General features: G+C 38.3%; 1 protein-coding gene across 8 annotated transcripts in view; it reads left to right on the top strand.

The window, feature by feature from the left end:
* LOC105485316 (myosin XVI) overlaps nucleotides 1–27,886 on the top strand; it is a 703,391-nt gene that overhangs the window by 667,195 nt on the left and 8,310 nt on the right. For all 8 annotated transcript variants that reach the window (XM_011747599.2, XM_071081051.1, XM_011747600.3 and 5 more), the window contains one exon: nucleotides 7,264–7,355. In XM_011747599.2, coding sequence (XP_011745901.2) covers nucleotides 7,264–7,355 — 92 coding nt within the window. The remainder of the gene's footprint in view (nucleotides 1–7,263; nucleotides 7,356–27,886) is intronic.

Raw genomic sequence — 27,886 nt, 5'->3', positions numbered from 1 at the left:
TTAAGCAATAGAAGTTACCTTTGCAAAGAAAGAAAACTCCTGGGGCATCAAGTAAGCCCTGCCCCACTCATCCTTCTAGTTAAAAGCATTTTAAAGTCACATTAAATAATTTCTAATGTGGATATTATTTAATTACCTTTTCTCCACTGCAGTTGAGAAGTCAGTGTTGAAAAGGAACGGAATGAAATGCTCACTCTACTCTTTCCTAGCTGCGGAATATTGTTCCCAGTGCTTAAGGCATCATTCTGCCTGCCTGGGTTTGAAGCTCAGCTCGGATGCTTATTAACTCCCCTACCATGGGCAAGTTACTTAACCTCTCTGCTTTTCAATTTTCTCGTCTTAAAAATAGGAATAATAAAAGCACCTACTTCATGGATTGCTGTATTTTATACAACAATATTTAACAGAAAGTTAATACTCAAGAAGTATTACCCATACACAGTTATTCATAAAGTGTTACGTGTTTTAGAGCTAGAAGAGTCATGAGGATTTATCCAACAGAAACAACAATTACAGGAATGAGGTAGATGAGGTGCAAGGCAGTGAATTCGTTTCTCTGAAACCATACAGGCTATAATAGTAGATCAGTGCTTTATGAAAGAGACACAAATGCCCACGTGCACAGCCAAATACACAATGTTACTTTGATGGCTTATGCTGGTATGCAGGGCAAAGACAGACATTACAATTTGGAGTCTCTGGGATGAATAGAAGCAGGAATATCAGGGTGGAGTTCAGGGGATATTTAATATTGAGGTTGGAGGATTCAAAATAATATGAAGGGCAGGATGGCAAGAGGAAACCCAGTGAAGAGAGAGGTGCACATTAGTCAATCAAAACACTCACCAAGTGCACCTGTCACATGTAGCCTTTGTGTTATGCATGGGAGCCCTATGATACCTAAGCACCACAAGATGACCTCTTTGTGTGAACAGTGAAAATACAGAGCACACTGAAAATACATACCAAGGAGACTGCAAAATAGGGCAGTCAGCAATAAATGTCAAACGAATCCCATAAATAATGATTAGTCTGTTACTTTCTGCATAGATAAAAGAGATGATTCTGGTGGGCTGGGATTGCTAAGGATGCTTCATAGAGAAGGTTGGGATTTTCAAAATGTGTTTAAATCAGAAAAGAAGGGAGCACATTTCCAGGAATTTTCTGCACAATGTATTGTGGCACGAATGTGAATCAGCTTCTCTGATAGAATAGGTGAGTAAATAAGAGAGGAAAGAAACAATTATGTAGGAGCTACAGAGCCATGAATGCCAATTTAAAGAGTGTCTCAGCTGGGCACGGTGGCTCACGCCTATAATCCCAGCACTTTGGGAGGCCGAGGCAGGTGGATCACGAGGTCAGGAGATCAAGGCCATCCTGGCTAACACGGTGAAACCCTGTCTCTACTAAAAATACAAAAAATTAGCCAGGCGTGGTGGCGGGCGCCTGTAGTTCCAGCTACTCGGGAGGCTGAGGCAGGAGAATGGCGTGAACCTGGGAGGTGGAGCTTGCAGTGAGCCGAGATCGTGCCACTGCACTCCAGCCTGGGCGACAGAGCCAGACTCCGTCTCAAAAAAAAAATAAAAAATATAAAACAAGAAAAAAATTAAAAATGAAAAAACAAGAGAGAAAAAAAAAAAAGAATGTCTCTGAAAGGGTTGCCATTGTTTTGAGGGAGTACTGTCTGCTATTTTGGAGAAGTGTACCTGATTGTACTATCCAGGGTGAACAACAGAATTGGAAACTGAATTTGGGGGTGCCAGTTTTGAATTCATTCACTTAAGCCTTGGCAGGTTTTGTACATGAAGCAAGAGTATTAGACTGTATTGGTATAGGAGTCAAGAAGTGGAAGGTGTCAAGAACGACTCCAAGAATTTGAGGCAAATGATGGGAGAATACTGCACTCTTCAGAAGGGAAGGGCAGTTCCCAAAGGAGGTTAATTCCATAAGTGGATTTGGAACTCGAGAGAGAAGGACTTCTGATTATGGATGATTTTTCCGTAAATGATGATTACAGGTTTGGAGTTTAGGCCAGCGTTCCAGGATAGAAAGAGAAAAGCCAGAATTTTCAAAGAAGCTGGAGACATGGTGGTTATTTGTAGCATCAGAAGAAAAATAATAAAGAGGAATAAGAAAAGAAATATGACCACTAAACAATGCAGAACGCCAAACTTTGAGAAATTTACATTGAGAAGGGTGGAAATGGAGACATGCAATAGGTGCTCAAGAGATAGAAGACAGATGTCCGATTTCATGGAAATCAAGAGAGGAGTGGATTTAAAGGTAATGGAATACTTGGAAAGCTGGACAGATGTAAAAAGAGAATTCAAACCACCTTGCCATTGGCTAAACAAGTTTGGGTCCCTACAAAATGACAGATTTGACTAACAGATTCCAACTGGTTAGCCATGTGAAATTCAGTGCCGTACCCCCCTTGAAAGTCTCTGTCTCATTCTTGTCTTGTCTGGTTTTTGTTTTGTATTGTTTTGTTTTGTTTTGTTTTTTGAGATGAAGTCTCACTCTGTCGCCCAGGCTAGAGTGCAGTGGCACGATCTCGATTCACTGCAACTTCCACCTTCTGGGTTCAAGTGATTCTTCAGCCTCAGCCTCCCGAGTGGCTGGGACTACAGGCGCCCACCACCACCTCCGGCTATTTTTTTTGTATTCTTTTTAGAAGAGGCGGGGTTTCACTGTGTTAGCCAGAATGGTCTTGATATCCTGACCTCGTGATCCGCCCGCCTCGGCCTCTCAAAGTGCTGGGTTTATAGGCGTGAGCCACCACACCTGGCCCTCATTCTTGTCTTCTTATAAGAACCTGCATGAACCCACTGGGCTCTGCATATAGACCTCATGGCCCCAGAGTCTCTCACTTTTCAAAATTACTTAAAAAATCACACAGAACTCCAGGGACCAGGTCTACATCACAGTGATGAGGATGTCCTAAAAGCCATTCCTCTTTGTGTCCTGGAGGAAGGTTTAATTTTCAGTGCTCTGAGCAGCCTCCAATTCAGGAGGAGAGGAAGAGCAGAGGCTGCTTCTTCCTGCTAAACCCTCAATCAAGGCCAAAGCCTTTTTGACTTTTGCCCACCCAAGTTTAAAGGAACAACAGCAGGTTCTATGGAGTGTCCACAGTATATCCATTAGGCCATGAAGATCAGCTTTGGGGAATTCCTTCCCTGAGCATCTGCATGTTTTCTTTGAGCAGAAGAGCTGGATATCTGGAGGGTAGGGTAGAGTGGATGCAGTTTCAGAAGACCTTGACTTGCTGTCATTTGGGCAAGAATGGCTTTTTGAAATAGTTTGGTATCAAATGGACCAAAAGCTCGACTTTTTGAAGCACACTGTTGTGACCCTGGAAAGAATATGTTCAGCAAGGGACACATGAATCTCTAAGCTGGGAATTGTCAACTCCAAGCCTGGCCTGGGGAGAAGACTGCTGCAGTACGAGGAGCAGAGGAGGCTTCTCAGAATGTGCAGAAGCTTCTTCACAGACAGAATTCCACCCTTTAATGAAGGCACAGATAAAGAGCTCTATCTTCACTTTAAATGTTCCTCCAACACGATTGGAGTCTTCACCCTGGTTAAAATGCGCCATGGGATTCTCTACCCACACAAGACTGTGGGACTTTTCTGGGGGCCTTTGCTTAGCAATGTTCCTGTTAGCTGTGTGAGAAAATCCTTGCTATGTTTAAAAAAAAAAAAAGTTCTTGTCAGTTAGGGACACATGTACAAATATTTACAGCTAAAATGACATGATTTCTGGGATTTAAGTGAAAAATGAATAAAAAATGGATAAAAATGGATAAAATTGACAGCCCCAAGGCTTGGAATGGGTGCATGGAGTTTCACTACATATTCTCTTTATGTCTGAAATGTTTGTAATAAAAAGTTTTAAAACTGTGTTATTTTGATAGATAAAATGAATGTTACTGTAGTCTCATATCCATTACTTGGAATTCTTAATGGAATTGAATATGTGTATTACTTGTTAGTCATTCATTTTTTTTCTCCTTTATTTTCTACACTTATTATTTGTCCACTGTTTAATATCTGGGAGAAGGTCCTTTATTCTGATCTGTAGGATGTTTTAAGAATTAAAAAGCCTCTTATTTAATATATTTCAATGTTCTACATTGTTCTTTTAAAATACACGTTTTATTTTTAGGGCATCATCAATATGTTTATTTTTAATGTTTATATAGAGATATGAATCTGTTTTTTTAATTCATGGATTGTGCCTTTGATGTCATTTTAAAATTATTTGCCTTAAAAAGGTACTGCTTCTAATATGGCAGCGAAATAAAATATTGTGCTGGAAAAAAACAAAACGAAACAAAATAAAACCCTCCTGCCGTGTAACCTCCTTTGCACCTTTGGCGCTTCCTGGCTGTCATTCTGCCCCTTCCACTTCTCACAACATTGGTCAGTTGGCCGTGATGAGGACCCTTGGCCTGTTTGCTACAACCTTCCAAAATCCCCTTCCCTCTGACTTCTTGGGCTCAGTCCTTTGTCCCACCCCCTCCTCCACATGCCAGTCTCCCCCAGCACCTACGCACCTGCCTCCCTCCCCACTGTCCTCACCTGGCCCTCCACACCTGCATACGAGCACCTGCCCACACTGCATCCATCCCTGTCTGTGGAGCCCTGAAACAGGTTCTGGGACCCATCCTTTCTTTAGTCAACAGTTACGAATGAAATACCTTTGAACTCATGACTTAGATAAAATGGCAGCACGTCTCTTCTGGGAAGTCTGCAGTGCTACCTCTCGTCTCCAAAGTGTGATCACATTTCCGCGAAGCGTCCTTGTGTTTTGTTGCCTTATCACATTGGTGCTCACAGCCAGGCATGTCCTTCTCGACTTTGTTCACCCTCCACAATTCTCCTCCTCCTGGAAGGCCCAGGTCCTTTGGCAACACCACCATGAAGTTTCCTCTAGTCCCTTCCATCAGAATAAATGCTTGCCTTCTCCAAGACCCCGTTCAACGTGACGTGTACTCCTCTTAATCCTGAAATCATGCTGCTGTGTGTTTGGCTTCAGTGTCATTCTCACTGAATTATGACTTCCTCAAGGGTGGGGACACTTCTTCATTCTTCATTGTATTTCCCAGTGCCTTATGCAGAGGTTGCTCATAAATGTTTTTAACCTTAGTTTAATTGACTCTCTGCAGTGCTCAGCAGGCTATCGATTCAGCTCTGAGCTTGTACCCTTTCAATTGAGTTTCTGTTTTGATTCTGAGATCCAACTTCTAATTTTATTTATTTATTTATTTATTTATTTATTTATTTATTTATTTTGAGATGGAGTCTCACTCTGTCACCCAGGCTAGGGTACAATGGCGCAAACTTGGCTCACTGCAACTCTGCCTCCCAGGTTCAAGCGATTCTCCTGCCTCAGCACCCGGAGTAGCTGGGACTACAGGTGTGCACCACCAGGCCCGGGTAATTTTGTGTTTTTAGTAGAGATGGGATTTCACCATGTTGGCCAGGCTGGTCTCGATCTCCTGACCTCAGGTGATCTGCCACCTCAGCCTCCCAAAGTGCTGAGATTACAGGCGTGAGCCGCCGCATCCATCCCCAACTTCTAATTTATAATTTAGTTTTGAAAAATGGATCACAATTGTCTTCTCCTGGCAAACTGGTTTCTTTATAGTTCCTGTAGAAGTTAAGGTTTATCTTGCTTGTCAATTAGCCCCTTCGTCCCAGCACCCCATCCTTTATTCCCCTCTAAGAGGGGGTCCTTCACATGAATCCCAAGCCCTTTGTTGTGCTCTACTATCTGGAAACACGTTTTTTTTTCTAACTATCTGCCTTATCTAGTCTCCTGAAATTTCATATTGTGCCTGATCTTGAATTGCCATGCTCCCTTCTGCCTGTGTGAACTTTAGGCTGCTCCAACACTCACTGTGATTGGAGCCTTTCCTGTGTCCTGCTGCCACAGTGTCTAAGGACACTATTCCCACGTAGCACCTGAGGCTACTGCTGCTGCCTGTGGCTGAGATCTGTTCTCCAGCCATTGTCTGCCCAGTCTTCATGAAGTTGGCTTTTCCATACCAACGTATCTGGACATGTAACAAGATCACTGGGAAGCGCTTGTTATGTATTGACAGGATTGTGTAGACTTCCCTGAGGAACTCTCTCCTATAATCGGAAAAGTGTGCAGTGATTGTCTAATGATTTTTAATTTAGGAATCATGTATATGTTTAATCAATTACAGTGTGCTAGTTAATTATGCTTTCAGAGGGGAGTAGTAATCACTTCAGTAGTTAAAGTTCTCTGAGTTGAATTCATTTTGTTGGGTTCTTGTTTCTCTTTTTGTCTATTCATGTTTATTAATCAAAGTCGCTTTCGGTGATGCATGATGCCTGTGTCACAGTGGTTCTCAGCCAGTGTAGGAGGGGATGACTTTGCCCTCCAGGGAACTTTTGGTAATGTCTGGGAACATTTCTGGGTGCCACAAATGGGGGCACTGCTGGCATCTAGTGCGTGGAGGTCAGGGATGCTATTTAACGTCCTGCAATGCATGGGGCAGACCCCACTGCAAAGAATTATACAGGCCAAAATGCCAATAGTGCAGAGGGTGGGAAACTGCTTTGATCATAAAGGATAATTAATAGAATCATTTGGTGCCTCATAGCGACTTCATGTTGTTGGAGGGCATGTAAAGTTTCATAAACCTACAACTTACTCTACATGGTTGCTCGTGAATTGGTGTTGTGAATCAGCAGCTCTCCCCACCTTTTCCTCGTGGTAATTCAGCCAATCTCTTTGCTTCCTTGTGCACAAAATGAACTACAGCCAGTGGAATTCATCAGACACACAGGCTTAGTCATGCTCTGACTTCGAATCCCTTCCTCGTCTCCCTGCAGTCCTATGAATGGCAGCCACATTCTGCTGTCTGCAGTCACCCCAGCGACTCAGTGGACCCGTCACTCACCCCGGAAGCGTCTTCAAACCTTTTCAGTATCTGGAAGTTTCCCTTCTCCCCTCCAATACTTGTCTGCTCACTTTTGTGCTATTATCACATATTTCTTTATTATCATTGTATCTCCTTTGGCAGGATATGCCCTCTTTTCCTAAATGAAGCTGCCACAATACTGTGCGTGCCCATGTTTCATTGCAAAATTTAGTATTTAGTTTGTGTTTAAGGAACATCATTTCAATTTGTAAAATATAACAACTCTAGTTTATTGTAATGAGTGCATGACTTACTTTATTTGGAATGGAGACACTGCTTAATTCCTGATATGTGTTGACCTCAATAGGTTTACCTGAAGAAGATGGATACTCACGGTTGTCTATAAGCGGCACGGGGACTTCGACATTTCAGAGACACAGGGACAGTCACACCACTCAGGTAATGACGTCTATCTGTTCACATGTGCAGTGACAGATGGAATTCAGTTATGACAAGACATTCATTAACTTGTTACCAATAGATGCTCTGTGTGGACTGCAGAGCTCAGCTGTTCTCACCTCTGCCCTGCACTCCTTGGGCTGAATGGTCTTCTCTCTCCATCTCAGCTGACTACAATTTTCCACCTGTTTCCAAAATAAAGAATAATGTCCAAAAAAACTAAAACATAATAGTTTTAAATGAAATATCGTAGATTTAATTTATGTTGTGGTAGTTTAAAATTATTCTCAGGTGAAGATGGTATTAAACCTGCTGAATGAAGTTGCTATGCATTTGGCCTTGGCTAAAATAGGACGACTCTTAGTGACCACACCTGGGAATAAAATGCTTGAACCACCTGTGGTTTCATGGCATGCATTTTATCTCAGTTATGCCATTCACTTCCATGTAATTCACATTGATTTGAAATATGACATATCATGAGAACATGGTAAAATCAAAGTGAGATTGCAGTCCACAAAACTGTTTGGAGGTGTATTACTGATTCCATGTAAATGTTTCATGTGTCTGCTCCTAACAATTTCACCAAAATAAACAAGATTATCACTTCAAGAAGAAGAAAAAACAACCCATTGGTGCTTTTAGAAAGTAAAAGAATTTATATTATAGAATATAGTGTTTTATTTTCCTTTTATGTTGAATTTTAAAATATACTTTAAATAATTATCTTTAAAATATGTAATGTTGCATTCAAAGTGATGCACAAACCACTAAGTAAGGAGACGTTGTTATCAATATATTAACACACTATTGCTTTAGCAACAGGATTCTCATTTTATCTAAAGTTACAGCACAATTTTTATGTCAAACATCTACATAAAAATCTAAAATAACCTCAGCCAAGTATCCAGATGTTTCCATGAAATCAAGTATCCAGCTAATGATCAGCTTTCCTTGGAATATTTAGCATTATAGAGGCACAGCCATATTATCAGCGGAGATTTTTCTAAATAACACTGATGAGGTAGTGAGAAAAATCAATAATTTGAATCTTAAGAATAAATCTTACAGTAGGCAATCTTCTGAAATCACTTGCACTGATATCCAGGCACTGAAATAGAAAGAAAATGCTGATTGGTTGCAATAATAGATTGTCCTAATCTCCCCTCTGTTCCTTAGAGATGCATCTACTTTACCTTGTAAGCATCACAGATGCTTCCTCTGAGATGGTGCAGAGGGGAACCTCCTGGTCACGAACACTGGTTTGATTTTCGTATCAGAGGCCTGCCCCCTGTACATTATAACACAACGCTGGGCCATCTGACATCCTTTCCAGGTCTGCCCCTGTACATTACAACACAACGCTAGGCCATCTGACATCCTTTCCAGGCCTGCCCCTACAGTGTGGTTCTTAGACAAAGAGAGTCATTTGAAAGAAGGTATATATAGTAGGCTTCTTTGTGACTTTTCCTCTGTGTTTGGCTAAGAATCAAAGAGAGATGGGAAAGGTCATCAGGAATCATTTTCCAGTCTCAGATTTCAAAGAGGCCTTGTTTTCAAATGTAGACATCCCTGATGAGGCAGGAACTGCCAGTCATCTTGGGGCACTTTCTTTTTCTCAAGGAAACTGAAAACCCAGGCTCATTCTCTTCCATGCAAATCGTGGGCACTCACGTGATGAGACAGATTCCTTACTGGTGAGAAGCTGTAAGAGTTATGTGAAACTATGTGTTTAATGGCTTTCAGAATTTATCTCTCATGTGACATTTATACAAGAAGTATGGACACATACAGAGAAGCAGCTTTTTAGCTTTTCTACTAATGCAATTAAATAGAAATTCTATAAAATCCAGTCCTGGGCAGATTGCGCATGTAGCAGCAAAATTAAATGGTGACCAAAAGTGAAATTTCTCTTTAAGGATGTCTATATTTTCATTAGCCTCATCAGCAGTTTTAATAAACTCCCTTCAAAGAAGATAAAATGTCTGGGCATTATGGTAGATAAAGAAAAGAGAAAATAGAGTCAGTAATTTGCCAAAGATCATATGGAAAATTCACTGAGTCCACAGTTTGAATGGAAATCAAGATCATATGTTCCGTTTCTGAGAATGAACTTATCATAATCCGTTAAAAGGAACAGAGGAGTCATTTAACTGTTTCATAAAATTAATTAATTAATTTTTTTATTTTATTATTTTATTTTTTTGAGACAGTTTCACTCTTGTTGCCTAGGCTGGAGTGTAATGGGATGATCTCAGCTCATTGCAACCTCCACCTCCCGGGTTCAAGTGATTCTCCTACCTCAGCCTCCCAAGTAGCTGGTATTACAGGTGTGCACCACCACACCTGGCTAATTTTGTATTTTCAGTAGAGATGGAGTTTCATCATATTGGTTAGGCTGGTCTCAAACTCCTGACCTCAGTGATCCACCTGCCTTGGCCTCCCAAAGTGCTGGGATTACAGGCGTGAGCCCCTGCACCTGGCCTGTTTCATAAAGCTTAAAGAATTTTTGGTTCAAAAATAAAAGTCTTCAGTAGTGATAGTGCACATTTGTGATTTGGCTTTTTCCTGCCAGTCCCACATTTAAGTTTGGCACCTACCATGATGAAAATAAAGGAAAGGGACTCCCTCTTCCTCCCCTGCTGCTTTGACAGCTGGACAAATACATGTAAGATGGGCTCAGTTAACCTACCTATGATGGATGCAGAGCGAGGGACATATAATGGAAGGGACAACAACTGACCTGGCTCCATGGGGTGACATTGGGCAGTAGTGGCTCCTACAGCACCAATGTAGGTGCTCCTCTGCAGCACCAGCAGAATAATATTAGTCAGAGAAGAACCTTGCTCAGAGCATGCCAGCCATCAGCCCCCGCATCCACCTCAGTCACTCGCCAGACCTTTTTGTCGAAATTCATGTCTTTCCTTAGCCTTCCAATAAAGCCTCTACCTGCCTGAGATGTCCAGAGTTAGTTTCCTTTGCTTAGAAATCATAATTTTGACTAATATACACATTTAATTTTATTGTTATTATCCATAAAGTTTTACACCCAAACAAGTATTTTTTTTTTTTTTCCCACTCTGTGTACAAGCTCTTCATTTGTTCTCAAAATAGTTGCAAAACATTTTCTGATAGGACTGGATCCTCAGTATATGGTGGTGGCTTATGTAGAAAAAGAATATAGAAAATGTAGTTGATGTTGTACTCCATTATAACTTTTTATTAATTTGAAAACTATAATGGCTTTACATAAAAGTAGTGAACATTAATTTTACGTAAAATGTTTGAAAATAGAAAAAGCCAGGACATTGGCTGCGCTGCGCATGAGGCTGTGTTCATTTGCACTTTCCAAGCACTGGGCATGAATAAAACTGGCTGTGAGATATGACTTCATGGAATTCCACACACTGGCCCTTGACGGAGCTTTGTGACAGTTCCCAGGACGCAAATCTAGAATTTCGTAGGTTATAGAAGTATTCTAAATTAGCTTTGGAATTAAACAGCGTTTATGAAAGGAATATGACATTTATCTACTTACCATTTTATGAGATTTTACTTTTTTTTTAAGTTTATGCTATTTGGCGTGATGCAATCCTTTAGAAGTAACTCGGTGGTGAGAGGCTCAGCAGTGGGGGAAATGCTGAGAGCGTCATCCAGCCGAGAATGACTTCTTTGCATTTTTTGCCATGATGGCAATCCTCTGCTGACTCAGAGGGCCAGGTAACCTGACACAGGAAGCCCACAATTTATAAATAGAGCAAAAGCATGAAAGTCACAGGGAGGTGGGAGGACGGCCTGAAGGCAGAATGATGGCAGAAGGGGACGCAGAAACAAAAATGCTTGGCGCTTGCCCTCAGCCTAAAAATTTCTAGTTACACATCTGTTTAGGGATCCACACTTGACATTGAGAAATGAGATGTTTAATTGTTTCATTAAGCATAGACTATCTCTATTTATGTTACTATTTTAACTCTACCACCTTTTCCTTCATGCCTTCTTATTCCTCTCAGCAGTCTGCTCTCTGCAGTAATATCATGTGCTTTATGTTCTTTTAGTTTCATTATGGGCATTTATCATATTTCTTGCCAAGTTTTTAAAAATATTCTTTTGTTTTTGTAAAGAACATAAAAAGTTATTGTGCATATTGATCATGTTCAGGAATTCATTGTAAGAAATCATTCATGGTCTTTGATAAAATAATGGCAGTCTAGGACCCAAGATCTTAATAAATATCCAGCTCACTCCTGCCATAGCTGCCGATGAAAGCCATCATCAAATCAATATGCAATTGATTCTCATCAAAAAGCAAATTGTTATGTGGTATGCTTTACTGAATGATCAAATAAACCATTTTGTAACGTCACATAGCCACACAATTAAGAGTTGCAGAGCACTAAATAAATCCAATGCCTTCTTTCTATGTTCATTGTATTTGTTATATAGACTGAAATATATTATAGCATGGAATTAAAACAAATTGTGTGTTAGATAAAATAATGAAATGTAGAAATATTTAATCATTAGACAGTAATTGTAAAGATATGTCAGGGAACATAAATAAGATAACCCTTTCATAAGGAAACATATATAAATATATAGTTTGTATAACCATCTGTGAGCTACAGAGAGAAGGAGATCTAGCAGACAAAGCTCTTTCACACAGCCAAGGTTCAGGGAATCCGTATTCACCACTCCTGACTTACAGATTATGTGCAAACAGTGAAGGTAGTAAATTAAGTTGATGTGTGAAATGGCAGCATTTTCAACAGGGAAAGGTCATGTCCAGTAGAGATAAATAGAAATTTGGAAAATAAAAAACAAAAACATATCCTGTATTTTGTATTTTTCCGTCATAAAATTGCACTGTATTTATTAATACAACATAAGTGTACATATATGCATAATTTTTCTGATTAAGACACTATTTATTATCAATGAGGAGGATTTAATTGCCATAAATTTTAAGAGAATATGAAGTCAGAGTAGTTACTATGTTTTTTTCATTTGTTTGTTTGTTTGAGACGGAGTCTCCCTCTGTCCCAGGCTGGAGTTCAGTGGTGCGATCTCGGCTCACTGCAACCTCCGCCTCCCAGGTTCAAGCGAGTCTTCTGCCGCAGTCTCCCAAGTAGCTGGGATTACAGGCATGCGCCACCACACCTGGCTAATTTTTTTTTTTTTTTTTTTTTTGAGACAGAGTCTCTGTTGCCCAGCCTGGAGTGCAGTGGCTCCAATCTTGGCTCACTGCAACCTGCACCTCCCAGATTCAAGCGATTCTACTGCCTCAGCCTCCTGAGTAGCTGGGACTACAGGACATGCCACCACGCCCAGCTAATTTTTATTTTTATTTTTTAATAGAGACAGGGTTTCATCATGTTAGCCAGGACGGTCTCAATCTCCTGATCTTATGATCTACCCACCCAGGCCTCCCAAAGTGCTGGGATTACTGTTGTGAACCACTGCACCCTGGCCTATTTTTTTTTCTTTTTTTTTTTTTTTTTTTTAGTAGAGACGGGGTTTCACCATGTTGGTCAGGCTGGTCTCGAACTCCTGCCCTCAAATGGTCCGCGCCCCCTGGCCAAAGTGTTAAGATTGGAGGAGTGAGCCACCATGCCTGGCTGTGACTATGTTTTTAAAGAGGAAAAAGTCTTGTGATATTTCTACAAGCTCGCCTTGTAGATGGGAAATCTGCAATTAGCAATATTATTGTATAGTGGAGGAGAAACAAAGTAATTGGAAACATCTGGCTAACTGTAAATTCTAGGTAACAATTTCAATATTAACTTAATTGGTTTTTAAAGTGAAGAAAGTAAGAAAAGAACTAGATAAGAATCCCAGATTCATTGTTTATCATGTAAGTGCACAAAAAGGTAACTTTGGGGGTCAATTAAAGAAAATACATGTAACATGCCTACCGTGCTGCCTGGAATACTGTAGGTGCTAAAAAAAAAAAAAAAAAGAAAAGAAAAAAAGCAAAAAGCTTGCTTGCTCTTGTTATTATGATATTCCTTTCTTTGCATGGTCAATATTCTAAAAACCAGCTCTGATTTTAACATTGTAGATGCCATCTAAAATATGTAGGAGATTAAAGATTAGATTGGATCAAGAGAACCCAATATTTTTCTGGGATTTTGTTAAAATCTATTATATGTGTGATTTTTAAAACATGTTTTATTAGGCAATAGTATAAACTTAGAAAGAAACAGTGATTAATGAAACACCCACCTTTAGTAAGTCTTAACATTTTGCATTATTACCTTAGAGCTACATTTTTGGAAAAACATGTATCCTAGTTCTCAGTCTCATCCCTGCCTACCACACCAGAAGGGAATCATCACAATGAAGTTTGCACGTAGCCCTTCATCCATGTTTGCACCTTTACTGAGCATAGGTGTACTCACAAATCATATCATATTCACAAGTAATAACCAATGCTATGCATGCTTTTAAAGTGTAAAAAAATCTCACTTTCTACAGATTATTCTGCAAACCGCTTCTTATTGTTGCTGCGGTAGGACTTTTTTTTTTTTTCCTTTTCGATACATGTTCCTCCCACTTGTTATTTTATTCTCAGTATTAGCTCCAGGTGAAATGTACAGACTTTAGGGTTGACACCTGTAGTCCCAGCTCTCGGGAGGCTGAGGCAGGAGGATCACTTGAGCTCAGGAGATGGAGGCCACGGTGAGCTGTCTTCACACCATTGCACTCCAGCCTAAGCAACAGAGACCTTGTCTCAAAAAAAAGAAAAAAAAAACTAAACTAAATTAAAAAACAACTTTAGGGCTGAGGTATCGATACAATGAGAAACTATTGATGACCAGCACATACTTAGTGCAAAATTATATTCATATTCCTTCAACAAGCATGGCAGGGAGCAAGCTCAGGAGGAGAAGAAAGCATTAGGGACTGAAGGACAGGTGTCACACGACCTGCTGCTGCTGGCCCTAGGGTGCTGGTGCCTCGAGGGGCCAGACGAGCACAAAACGGATGGTGTTTTCCTGTGGTCTGTTGTGTCGTGGTCCACAGAAAACCTAATTCTGTGATCTCCACAAAAGATGCAGGGAGATTGATGATGCTGTGTGCTCAGTGCCAATATGCAGGTCATTCTGTAGTTTACAACTTCACTAGAGGACTAGAAGTTACAGCACCCAAGGGTGTGAGCATACATTCTGGCCAGTGACTCTGTAAGCTTTTCAACACACAGACACACACACACCACACATGCACACACAATCATATTGCTTTTTAGGTGCAAACATGCCTCCTCCATTGGAAACTTTTCTGAGGAACAAGTTCCATGTAAATGTGGTCATGGCATTTCTTAAGAACATGTTTACAGGTTGACCAAAGCGAGTAGAAAACTTACATCAAAATCATTTCCAAGTTATCAAGGTTACAAGTCATGCTACAATTAGCATCACTGAGAATGCCTCTAACTTACAATTGGGAAAAAAAGTTGCCAAAGATTCCCCTAGAAATGGAAGTACTAAGTTTCTGCTCATGGACATTTTCAACCACAGTGGTTATTGCCAAATTACTCCCCTACAAGGTTAAATCAGCGTATATACTTCTAGAAGGGAGTGAAGTTTTCTCTCTCTCCTGGTAAGCGCCTGGTTTAATTATTCATTTTAATTTTTGCCAATATGATCAATGTAAAATGGATCTTATTGTGGTTTTATTATATTTCCTGGTTGCCAAGCAGTATTTTCACATATTCTCAGACTTGTTAATCCAAACACATCCTTTTCTTATTTCCTAACTGGTTTTCATGATTTTCTTGATGATGTTAGGAATTTTCTACGTATTCTGAATAATATTCCTTGCCAGTTTCATGCATGGCAAACATTTTGCTTGTTGTGTTCTCTTGGTCTGTTTAGCTAGAAGTTTATCAATGTGATTGATTTTTTTAAAGTAGCTTTTGATTTTATTGATTTTTTTCTATTGTTTTCCTGTTTTGTTGATTTCTGTTGTTTTTATTTCCTTGTCTTTTGCTTGCTTTGGGTTTAATTGTCTCTATTTCTGCTCTCTTAAATAGGTAGCATAGATCACTGACTTGAAGTGTTTCTTTTCTCCTAATAAAAGCATTTAATAGAGTTATAAATTTCCATCTCAACACTGGAATAGCTGCATCCCACAAATCTTAATTTGTTTTGTTTCCATTTTCATTCAGTTCAAAATATTTTCTAATTTCCCATGGGGCTTTCTGTTTGGCTAACACTGATACTTTCCAAGTATTTGGGGTTTTCCGGGTACCTTTCTGCTACTGAATTCTCCTTTACTTCCGCTATGATCTGAGGGCATACCTTGTATGATTTCAGTTCTCTTAAATGTACTAAAATGTTTTTATGGCCCAGGATATGACCTGTCTGGGTGAAATTTCCCTGTGCACTGGAACAAAAATGTGTATTCTACTTCCATTGTGTGGAGTCGTCTGGAAGTGTGGATTAGGTCTGTTTGGTTACTTGTGTCCACTTCCACATCTCTGCTGGCTTTCCGTGTTCATTTTTCATCTATTCCTGAGAGAAGAGCACAGAAGTCTCCAACTGTACCGTGGCTTTGTCCGCACCTTTCAGTTTCATCAGTTTTTGCCTCATGCATTTGGAAGCTATATTTTAGATACAAAGACTTAAAATTATTGCATCTTTTTTGGCGAAGATCTATTCATCATTATACAATTTCATTTTTTATTTGTATTTCTTTAAGTCTACTTTGTCTGAAATTAATAAAGCCACTCCATTATTTTGTTCATTGTCTGCAAGGTATATTTTTTCATCCTTTACTTTTTAAAAATAGCTTTATCAAGATATAAGTCACATACCACAAAACTCATGCATTTAAGTTATGAACATTCAGTGTTTCTTTGTAACGTCTTAATGTTGTGCAACTATCTCTACAATCTAACTTTAGAACTTTTTGCCTCCTCCCCACAAAAAATTCACCCCTTCACTTTAATGTATTCATCTTTCTATATTTGACATGAGATTTCTGTAGGCAACATAACAGATGAGTCTTATTTATTTTTATCCAATCTGACAACCTTTCATGAGACCATTTCTATTAATGTGATTATTGATATGGTTAGATTTAGGTATGTGTTAGATAGGTTCTCTAGCGGGGCAGAACTAACATGATAGATGAATATATAAAGGGGAGTTTGTTAAGGAGAATTGACTCACACTGTCACAAGGTGAAGTCCCACGATAGGCCATCTGCAAACTGAGGAGCAAAGAAGCCAGATTTGAGTCCCAAAACCTCAAAAGTCGGGAAGCTGACAGTGCAGTCTTTAGTCTGTTACCAAAGGCCCAAGAGCCCGTGGCAAACCACTGATACAAGTCCAAGAGTCCAAAAGCTGAAGAACTTGGAGTCCAATGTTCAAAAGAAGGAAGCAGGGCCGGGCACAGTGGCTCATGCCTGTAATCCCAGCACTTTGGGAGGCCGACGTGGGTGGATCACCTGAGGTTGGGAGTTCAAGTCCACCTGGCCAACATGGTGAAAACCCATCTCTATTAAAAATACAAAAATTAGCTTGGTGTGGTGGTGCATGCCTGTAATCTCAGCTATTCAGGAGCCTGAGGCAGGAGAATTGCCTGAACCCGGGAGGCGAAGGTTGCAGTGAGCAGAGATAGCGCCATTGTACTTCAGGCTGGGCCACAAGAGCAAAACTCTGTCAAAAAAAAAAAAAAAAAGGAAGCATCCAGCATGGGAGAAAGATAAAGGAAGGAAGACTCAGCAAGTCAGGTCCTTCCATGTTCTTCCTTCTGCTTTATTCTCGCAGTACTGGCAGCTGATTAGATGGTACCCACCCAGATCAAGGGAAGATCTGCCTCTCCCGAGTCCACTGACTCAAATGTTAATCTCTTTTGGCAACACCCTCACAAACACACCCAGGATCAATACTTTACATCCTTCAATCCAATCAAGTTGACACTCAATATTTACCATCACAAGGTATATTAGTTTTATTATGTGTTTTTCTGATTGTCCCTGCTGTTTTCATTCTTCTGTTTCTTTACCATGACTTCTTTCAGATTATTTGGATATTTTTTAAATTCCATTTTACATTACCTATTGGTAAATTAAAATTGTAATATATGCACATCTAATTTCAGTCTACCCTGGTCAACTGTCTTGGTCCCATCACCCTCTATCACCCATCTTTACTTAGCAATTGACCCATGTGCTACATCTATGTACACTGAAACCCCCCAGGCCGTGTTGTAAGTTTTCCTTTCAACAGTCATACAGGGAGAAAATAGTGGGGGAAAAAAAATCATCTTTTATGTTAACTCAATATTTACAATTTCTGTTGCTCTCCTTCATTTCTGAAATTCTGAGTTTCTTTCTGGTATCATTTTACATCAGCTTAAAGATCTCCCTTTAGCATTTCATTTAGCGTACGCCCAAGAAATCTTAGTTTTCTTTTGCTGAGCATGCCATTATTCTGCCTTCGTTCTCTACGTTTTGATTCCCTACTACGATTTGTTTGTGTTTTGTTGTTGCTGTTTTTTTAACTTTCCCAATTCCTCGATAGATGTTTTGTATTTTATACAAAGTTTTAGTTGTAATCAGTGAGAGAATTAGTCTGTAGTGGGCTTACTGGTTTATGTGTTTATCCCACATAAAGTTTTAATGTTATTATAGTCAAATTGATTAATCCTTACCTTTAGGGTTTGTACTTTTGTCATTCTGTTTAAGAAAATCTTTCTTATAGAATTTTTTAAGGAAAAAAAATTATTTTACTGCTGCCTGCCATAAAGATATTATTCTATTATATTTTTATAAAGTTTAGGTTTGTTTTTTACATTTAGGGATTTAAGCTACCTTTACTTTGTTTTTGAGAATGGTGTGAGTTAGCAATGTAATTTTACATTTTTTTCTGTACAGATAACAATTGTTCTGCACTTTTTACAACATTAGGCCATGCTTCTGGCTTCTTCCTAATACTGAGTATGTCAACTCAGTGACATATAATCAGTCAGTGTAATATAATCATTTGTGTGTGTGTGTGCACGCCTTCATAGACTTGTGAGCTTATAGAGAGTGCATTAAATGCATCTTAATCACTTTTGAATTCCAAACACAAAGCACTCAATAATTTGCTGGCTCAATGTAATTGTTAACCAGTAGCAGCTCCAGAAGAATTAAGAGAAGCTGACTGATATATTATTCCCTAACTTTATTAGATATTTTAAATTTAATCCCATTTTAAAAATGTATCAATAAACTTGGTAATTAGGATCACAGGCAGTTGTTTCACTGGTTGGAGGGAATTAAAGTGAAGTCACATTTTATACAGTGATTGGCTTCTAAAATTATTTAATTTGAAAGTGACATATGATGAAAATGACTCTGGAACATCCTTACATTACCTATCAAGAATAATATGCAAGGTTTGTAACTCCATTCAGTTATATGCATCCATGTATAAGCAATGCATAAAGCAACTTAAAGCATATAATAATATACATTTAGCATTTTGAATTCCAAGTGAGTTGATTGCATAAAATTGAATTTTCAGGCTGGGTGTGGTGGCTTATGTCTGTAATCCTAGCACTTTGGAAGGCCGAGGCGGGCGGATCACCTGTGGTCAAGAGTTTGAGACAAGCCTGGCCAAAATGGAGAAACCCTGTCTCCACTAAAAATACAAAAATTACCCAGGCGTGGTGGCAGACGCTTGTAATTCCAGCTACTCAGGAGGCTGAGGCAGGAGAATCACTTGAACCCCAGAGGTGGCGTTTTCAGTGAGCCAAGATCGCGCCACTGCACTCCAGCCTAGGGGACAAGAGCGAAACTCCGTCTCAAAAAAAAAAAAAAAAAAGAATTTTCAAAGGCTCATTCATTGATCAAAAGATGTTTATCGAGGTTCTGCTTGTACTAGGCACAGGTCTAGGCACGTGGAATACTTTGTCTACAAAGCAAACTTGCTTGCCCTCATAGAAGTTAAATTCTAGCATGGAAAAATAAGCAATATTTAAGTAAAATGTATAATATATAAAAGGAAAAATCACATGGGAAAAAGAAAATGTTGAACAGGGTAAGCAGGGTTGGAAGGGTCAGACTGGAGAGTGGTGAGGAAGAAGGTTGGGCTGAGTTGCAACTGCAAATCAGGGATCAACAAAAGCCTCCCTGAGCAAAGACATGGAAGTCAGGGAGAGACCCGTTCTGACGTCAGGGCAGAGTGTTCCAAGCAAAGGGAGCAGCCAAGGCCCTGAGGTAGGAGCATGCCTGCATTGCAAAAAGGCCGGTGTGGCTGCAGTGAGATTACTCTACTTGTCACTAGATGTTCAAGTAGGGTCGAAATTACTTTAAGTGTTAATTCTAGGAAAGAGATACTTTCCAGTTGTGAACTACAGCAAGAGGCTAAATATAAAATACCAATTATGACTATATTATATTACAACTTTCTTTAATCTGTTCAGAGTATAAGTAAAGGTTAAATGTTTGCCTTTTTTTGTAAGAGGAAAATATTAGACATATAGCTCTGTTTCTGCTCAAGATATCAGAGAATTGGAAGAGAGACTCCAGGGAACCTGGGCCCCATATTTTCTGATAATTTTGAAAGCGAAATTCAGGCTAAAAGAATAGAAGGATTTCCATTATGCTGAAATAGAGTCAGCTAACACTGATGAAGGTATGTGTTTTATGACCTCAGTAGACCTAGTAGACCTGATTTTTCTCTGATTTTTATGATTGCATTATTATTTGAAACTGTCATTTTTTAATTCTGACTCTGTTTCTAAAACAGATGAGCTGTGATATTGGAAAGAAGTGTCATTCAGTCAATGATATAAAAAGTCTAGATTTTGAAGCCCAAATGGATTTAAATTAATTTTATACACTTACAGGTGATTTTTACTGTTTCTGGAAAGGAATATTAATTTAAAATATTTGCTTTTATATTTTGCCTACTTTAGCAGAGTCTTGCCTCTTTTCCTTCCTAATCCTTCCTGACATCTGTTTTTCTTTTCTCTAGCATTTGTACCCACGTTATTTGCTCTGACAGCATCTTAAGGGCAATGTAATTGAGCCCAGAGTCATAGTGGCAGATGCTGTGCCTGCCAAATTCATGCCTTCTTTTTCTTAATCATAAAGCTAAACTACATGTCCCAGTATCCCTTGTGGTTAGGGGTAGTCATCTGACCGAAAATAGCCAATGGAATGAGAACCATAGTGAGGGGCACCACTTATAAGCATAGCCCATGCAAACCAACCTTGACTATCTTCTATGACCTTTCTCAACCCAAAACTGGATACAGAATCCTCCAAGACTCAGAATCCTCCAAGACTCAGGTTCACTTATGGTGACAAAAAAGGTCATCCACTCATCAGATTCTGGCCTCAATATGAGCAAGAAATATCCTCCTTTTGTGCCAAACCACTGATATTTATGATTTATCTGTTATAGCATCTTGGGTAACATAACTGGGACCTCTTCATCATTTATTTGCTTAATATTTTATTGTTGCTGTTAGGCATTAATATTTGTAGTACCTAAGTTTAACTTCCATTATTCAGTAATCTTTATTCTTTAAGATTTAAGATAGTCAAAATCATGCCTCTTAATGTCTTCCAGTGATAGAATTATAGGAATATTATTAATAAGAAATTATAATACAAAATAATGATCAGTTGGTCCTCCATCAAGCTACCCTTTATACATACTCTCTTTCTCTCTCCCTCTCTCTCACACACACACACAGTGTTCTCTATGTGTATATAGTTTGTAACTCCTAAAACTTCTTCAAAAATAAATAAACTTAATTTTGCTGAAGGAAGAAGTGAATTCCCTGTAATAAATTGGGCACCCTGAGAAATAGAAATATTTTAATAGGTTCAGAACTCTTTGAGTGCGTTTAGTAATAATACAGAAGTGCCTTTCTTACCTCCAGTTCTCAAGTGGGTGACTCTAACAGGTCACTGCATTTTGGAGTTGTTCATTGATCCCATTGATTTGATAATCTGTACCCCTTTCCAATTATAGCTAGTGTTTTAAAATCTAGTTGAATTGGGTTCTATTATAGTCCAGCTTCATAAAATTATTTTCTTCATTCGTATTTAATTTTATTTAAGACTGTTACACACGATTAAATAACATGATTATTTCTGGAAAAAATATTTTGAGAAATTACTAAATGAATAGTTAAACTGTGTCCTGCGAAACAATGTAAATTAAGATACAGGCTAATGTAGCAGGTTGGGGGAAGTATTCTTCTACTTGACTTCTCTCTCCTTTAAGGCTATGGGTGCCATGCTACCATGATTTTGACCCTTGTTTTCCTCACCCTTATTCCTAGGCGTTACCTCCTTTCCTAGTTATTCACAACTCTGTTGTTACTCCAAAGTCTACTGTCAAGTCCTGTACCCACATCTCACAGGGCTTTTCTCTCTCTTGGTTTTATAATAATTATATACATGTAAGCAAAATATGAATACCATTTGTTATACCACTCAACTCAATTGGCCTTTCTTCTTGTTGTGTCTTAGTCATCCTTTCAATCCATATCAAATCACACATCCCAGTGGCCAGACTGCCTTTAAATGCATTGTTTCTCCTCTGTATTCCAACAGCAGTAATCACATGCAGAAGTTGTTAATCAATTAATGCTATCCTGCCTTGTGAAATTTTTTTACTTATGTCTTGTCTAAACATCTTTATTCATATAATTTTTATGCATTTATGTCTTGTTGCTCAATTTGAACGAAAGCCCCTTGATGGAGGTGGTCAGATAGTGTGGGTCTGGCTTAGTCCTATAGAACCCACCACAGTTCCTTGCATCTTCATAAAGCTTTGAAGTACATTTATTAATTCACTGACGGGTAAAACTTTTTTGGAAGGCAATGTAATTAATATATATAAAAGTTGACTAAACTCAATTGCACCTGAAATGGCATTTTGACTCTACCACTTTCTAGCCAAGGGACTTTAGGCTTGAAAGGTGACTTTCTGCATCTGTGAAATGAGGCTAATGATATTGAACCTGCATATTTCACACGGTTGTGAGTGTCTACTAGAGTACTAACGTTTGAAAGTGCTTTAAGGGTATAAAATAATATCCTGAAGATGATACTAGAAACCTTGAAGAGGCATCTATTCGGCAGGGAATTTTAATTCGGATGTACAAACCAGGACGATTGTAGGGAAGAAAAATAGAATTCCAGGGTGTTCCACATATATCTGGTTGGGTTGAAATATAGAGACTGTGTCAGAATGGATGATGACGAGGCTAGAATAATTCAGTGTGGCCAGAAAATACAGAACTTTCTCAAAGCATATGGGCTTGATTCTTTCTTTAGGCTAGGGGAAAGCAGTGGCATTAAAGATTTTTGAGCAAGCAAATTATATAGACAGATTTTTTTTTCTCCCTAAAGAAAGTGGCAAGAGAACAGAGTTCATACAAAATCCTTATCCTAAATGTCACAAATTAATTATATTGCATGATTTGTAGTAAAATTTTAAGTTTCTATTTTTTAACTTTCAGTTGGTATGAGGAAACATACATTCTCTCATTGGAGTCCATTTTTACTCATAACTATGTGTGGAGAGGTTAAAATCAGTTGCTAAATGCAAAAATAATTATATTTAAATTATACTAAGTGTGTTCTAATATAATGTTATTTATTATAAAAGTGAAGAATAGTTGTTGATTCTTTTTAGGAAATTAAAGCATCCAGATAAGGTAAAAATTGCAAATCCTCTCTCTTGCTTCCCTCCCTCACTATTGTCCAGATATAGCTCCTCTTGTTTCCAATAAAAGTGAGTTTTAAAGGATATTTTCCCCTTTGTTTAAACTTTAAGCAACAAAGGAAACAAAATTCCAAGAATGAATTTAATTGTATTGCTATATAAATGAACATTTCTGAATTAGGAAGGACCAATTCTTTTAAAAAACCACAAGTGCTGTTTTGACTTTCAGATATTTTTCTTGGTATTTTAGAAGTGTAGATATATGTAAGCTTTTAATCAAAGACTTCTTAAAAATCACACTTTATGCTATATCTTTAGGATTTATTTAAGTAGACTTTGGTTTTACAGACTGTTTTTTTAAAATTTCTTTTTTGAACATTTTTTATTCTTCTACATCTTGTTAGCACCAAGTAGAAATGGGATTTGCATTTGAAACACTAATATTCACTATTCAGTCAGCTAAGACATTTCCTTCTTTTAATTTCCATAAATGTCAGTAAATGCCTCTTTTCACCTTTGGGTGAATAGTCAATAGAAAAATCAATTCTGTGACAAATGAACAGCAACATGATTTTACATATGAATTATTTAACAAAGACTATTTTTATCCTTGAAGGGAAAGACTTAAGTTAAAAATCAGCAGCAAATTATTAATTTACATTTATTAATACGATCCACCGGAATGCATATCCATAGAAAGTAAAGAAATTTTATAGCGTATGTTTAATTAGTTCATGCCCTAGACCTCATAATTGCCCAATAGGAAATTATTGAAAATTATTAAATATATAAATAAGCTATAAACCTCATTAAGCCTTTAGATCACGTTGTATTTTTGTCCAGGTTGTGAGAGATTTAGTGTTTTGTAATGCCTGATAATAAGTGAACTAATTACAAGTGTCTCACTTTAGAGAAAACACTGGCATAACCTCCGTTTTTACATCACTTTATCAAACTCTGTCTTCTTATCTAATTGATAGCTCCTGGGTGTTGGAAGACACAAGATACTTTACAGTACAAGTACAGAAATGGAAAGTAGATTCATGTCTTGAATGTCTAAATTTCAAATCACCAAGGTTTTCTCAATAACAGAATAAAATCATTTTTTAAAGCCCCGTACTGGGTTGTCAAGTTAGTAATCACCAGTATCTTAAGTAGCATTGTAATTTTCTAAGAATTACCATTGCTATGAAGGAATCTTCTCGTTGAAAATGTAATGAATGGAAGGGAATTTGTTTGAGGGTGAGTATCCCAACCCAGAGGGAAATGCATCTGGACCATGAACTTTTATGTATCTGTTTGCACATTCTAGGAGCTTGAAATGCTTTCCTGGTGTTTGGAGGCAGAGACATTTATTGAATGTAAATGACTTAGCTTTTACCTTACATAATCCTTTCTTAAGAGCAGAAAGGAGAACATAGGGGTGTTAGAGGTTTAACCGAGGCCACATTTTAGGTGGTCTAAACTGACAGGAGCTTGTTTATGAGTAATGCTGGCCTCACCCTAAGTGCTCCAGTAATAGTGCCTTGGCCACCAATGTTTGTGGAATGGATCCCTTTGTCAATTGCTTTGGACGTCAGATTTTCCTAGCTCCCTATAAACTGTGACTTTCCTGTCTCATTACAGAACTGCAAGTGGCCCCCAAACTTTGAAGCTTTCAGCTCTCTTTTGAATGTCAACTTTAAAAATAAAAATTACAGAATAACTAGCAAGTGTCTTATTAGCTTATTCACCAAACAATTTTGTTTTCAGAGACATTAAACTGTCAGAGAGCCTGTGCACTTTTCTAAATGCCTGGGTTTTGTACCTGTTATAGAACAGTATGATTTTTTCCATGCCATCCCAAAACAATAATTTTGGACATTTTAAGTTTATTTCATCGCTTAACCCTAAGGCACTGCGTTCTTCAGCTACCAGGAGTCTGTGGTGACTGTCCCCCTCTCCTTCAGCGGCTCCACCCACTAGCCTTTCAGATCTATTTAGGCATGTTGAATTCACAGCAAGAAACGGGCATGGGACCACCCACACCCTATGTGATTTCAGAGCAGCCGAGCATTTTTAATAAGTTCCCAGAGCTTTCTAGTGTTTGAAAAACCCTTCGCTGAATCTGTGAATGTGAAATACAACTCACGTGTAAGAATGCGTTCAGGGGAAGCCTGGCATTGCTTGAAGGCACTCTCTTATGTTCTATTTCCTGGACTTGATGGAGCTGAGTTGCCCATTTACCCCCAAGATTTTTTTTTAAATGGACCCACACATTTAATACTGTGTGATAATGTTTATCCCTTCTCTCAAACATGGGCCATGCATTCATACACTTACTCCATTTAAACTCTCTAAGCAAGTACACTGGATACTTTGTGCTGGGTAGAGATTAATTTACTCACTTTAGGCTCCAAGGACACCACAGTCTTGTGAAGCAGTAACTAATTCTACCCACATGCAATAGATCAACATTACTCCAACTCTTGTAATGTACATGATACTTTTGAAATGAAAGAAAAAAAATCCCCTTGACCCTTAAAGTTTCTTAAATTATTTTACAATGTTAATTAAATGTATAGACATACAGGGTTACAAACAATCGCCTTATTCTTTGAGCTTTCATTTCAGCTATAAAACCAAAGCAAATTGACCACTTGAGTAGAATAAAAGTCTACAAAAGCAAAATAAAAGTAAAATTCACAACATTGATGTTAGGCATGAGATTTTGTTTAGCTGAAATGACACGACTGTTGGAAGCATGTGTGCCGACTATTCTATTCATCAAGTTGCGTCCAGCTTTGTGTATTTTTCCCACCTTATGCCACTGGCTAACCAAGCCCCTACCACTATTTCTATTTGAACTGACAGCCAGCTTTTGAACTTACCCTACTTTGAAATATCACATAGCTTTTCTTGCAAGAAAAAGAAAATGTATTGCATATTAAATCCATCTGCTCTTTTCTCATTAACCTACAACACTATAAATAATATTACTTCTGTCATCCTACTTGTAAATAAAATACAAAGACAGAAAAAATCTCATTGAGTACTAGCTTGAAATGTAGATATTCAAGATGATACAAACCACAATTACTTTAAAAAGGTATCTTGAGTATATAAATGCAAATACATTTTAAATTGTTGAAGGAATTTGAGGACTCCTGAAAATACAAACCCTCACTTCAGAAGCATTGCATTTAACAACTGTTTAAATAAATCACTAAAATCTCTTTATACTCTTTTTTATCGTATCCCTAAAATTCAAAAAAGCTGTGTTTTCTAATTTTCTTCCTGTAGAACTTTCTTTAGTTTTGAGTCATATATAAATCATAGTTATGTTTTAAATCTAATGTGTTGCTCAGTAGTTTCTGGGTCGCTTTTTAGTAATAAAAGAATGAATTATGTTATATTTATAAAAGGCCATAAATCATGAGAAGTGTGCTTATTTAGCATTATTTAACTGAGTCATCAGGATAGTCATAATTCAGCAGTGTTTAGGGATTTCGTTCGAGTCAAGGAGCTGACCATGGCACAATCGTTACAGCTCATATTTAAATGGCACTCGCTGCTTTTATGAGGCTTTCTTTTAAGACACCTGCATATGTGACTCATACAATCCACACCAAGTTGTTACAAGGCAGGTAATTTCTTGTGGTCCCACTTTACAGGTGAGGAAGCCAGTGAACGCTTGCTCAGCATCGCACAAGTAGATGGCAAAGTTGGGTTCCATCCCAGGCGTTCCGGCTCCAGAGGCCGGGTTTTTCAGCCACACTGACTGTGCTCAAAACCATCCTCCAATTCCACATGGGTTTGTCATTTCATGTTAGAAAATGAAGTTTAATGTCATTGCTGTCACTTGTCAACTGGAAACCCTTCTCCTTGCCTGTTCTTCCCTTTTCTAACTGGTTAGGTGCCCATCTCATTTCTCAATATTCTGATCAAAGGTTCATGAACTTGTGAAGCCCTCTCAGACTTTCCTCCATAAAGCTCCCTTTCCCAAGTAAATGGTTTAATAAAAAAAAATTTTTTTAAATACACCGCCATTTTGCCCCGCTCCATCTCTGTGCCATGTATAACACTTTAAGACACGTGTTTTGTTTGTCTAAAAGCCCTTGAAAAGCAGCGCGTTTGTCCCATTCATGAGGCAGGGAGCTCCTAGAGCAGAGGCGTACAAGGCAAGCGCGAAGGTTTGCGGATGTGGAGCCCTTTGTACTTTCCCAGTCATAACACTTGCCTTCTGGTTCTAAAAGATAATAACTCTGTGGACAAAGACTATTATTAAAAGTTCCAGAAAAGAAAATAAATAAGTGACTCGTTATCTGAAGTGGTGATATGGGGTGAAGATAATAAATCTTTTAAAGCAATGGAAAATGAGCTTTAAGTTAAAAGATACCACTGTGGCATCCTTTATATTGTACAAACAAATCAGGATAAATTATACTCGGTGTGAAGCCAGCTGACTCCAACCTCACACTGCCAGCAGCATCCTTAATCCCTAGAGGCACTTTTTCTCTTTCCAAAAAGAAATGGTATCAAAACCAAAGCTTTTGTTACAAAGTCACTATTGCTTTTTTAATGATGATATGTAATTTACTGTGAATATCAAATAATGGTAAAGGAAGCCATGAGTGTTTTTGTTGTTACCAATAGGACATCAGGTTTAAAGAATAGATAAACATTGATTTACATGATTTTACAGCATCGAACATTTTAAATACTTTGTATTGTTTACATAGTACCGGACTGCCATTTAGATAGTGTTCATGATTGTATTTGTTTGTTATTCTAAAATTTTAAAGCTTTGTCTCTACGTGAAAAGTAATTCTTGTGTTTCAGAATCGAATAAGTAAATAGAAATAAAGCA

Source organism: Macaca nemestrina, chromosome 16, assembly GCF_043159975.1.
Source record: "Macaca nemestrina isolate mMacNem1 chromosome 16, mMacNem.hap1, whole genome shotgun sequence".
Classification (NCBI taxonomy): Eukaryota; Metazoa; Chordata; class Mammalia; order Primates; family Cercopithecidae; genus Macaca; species Macaca nemestrina.
Note: the sequence above shows the minus strand (reverse complement) of the source record. Positions and strands in the feature narration are given on the sequence as shown.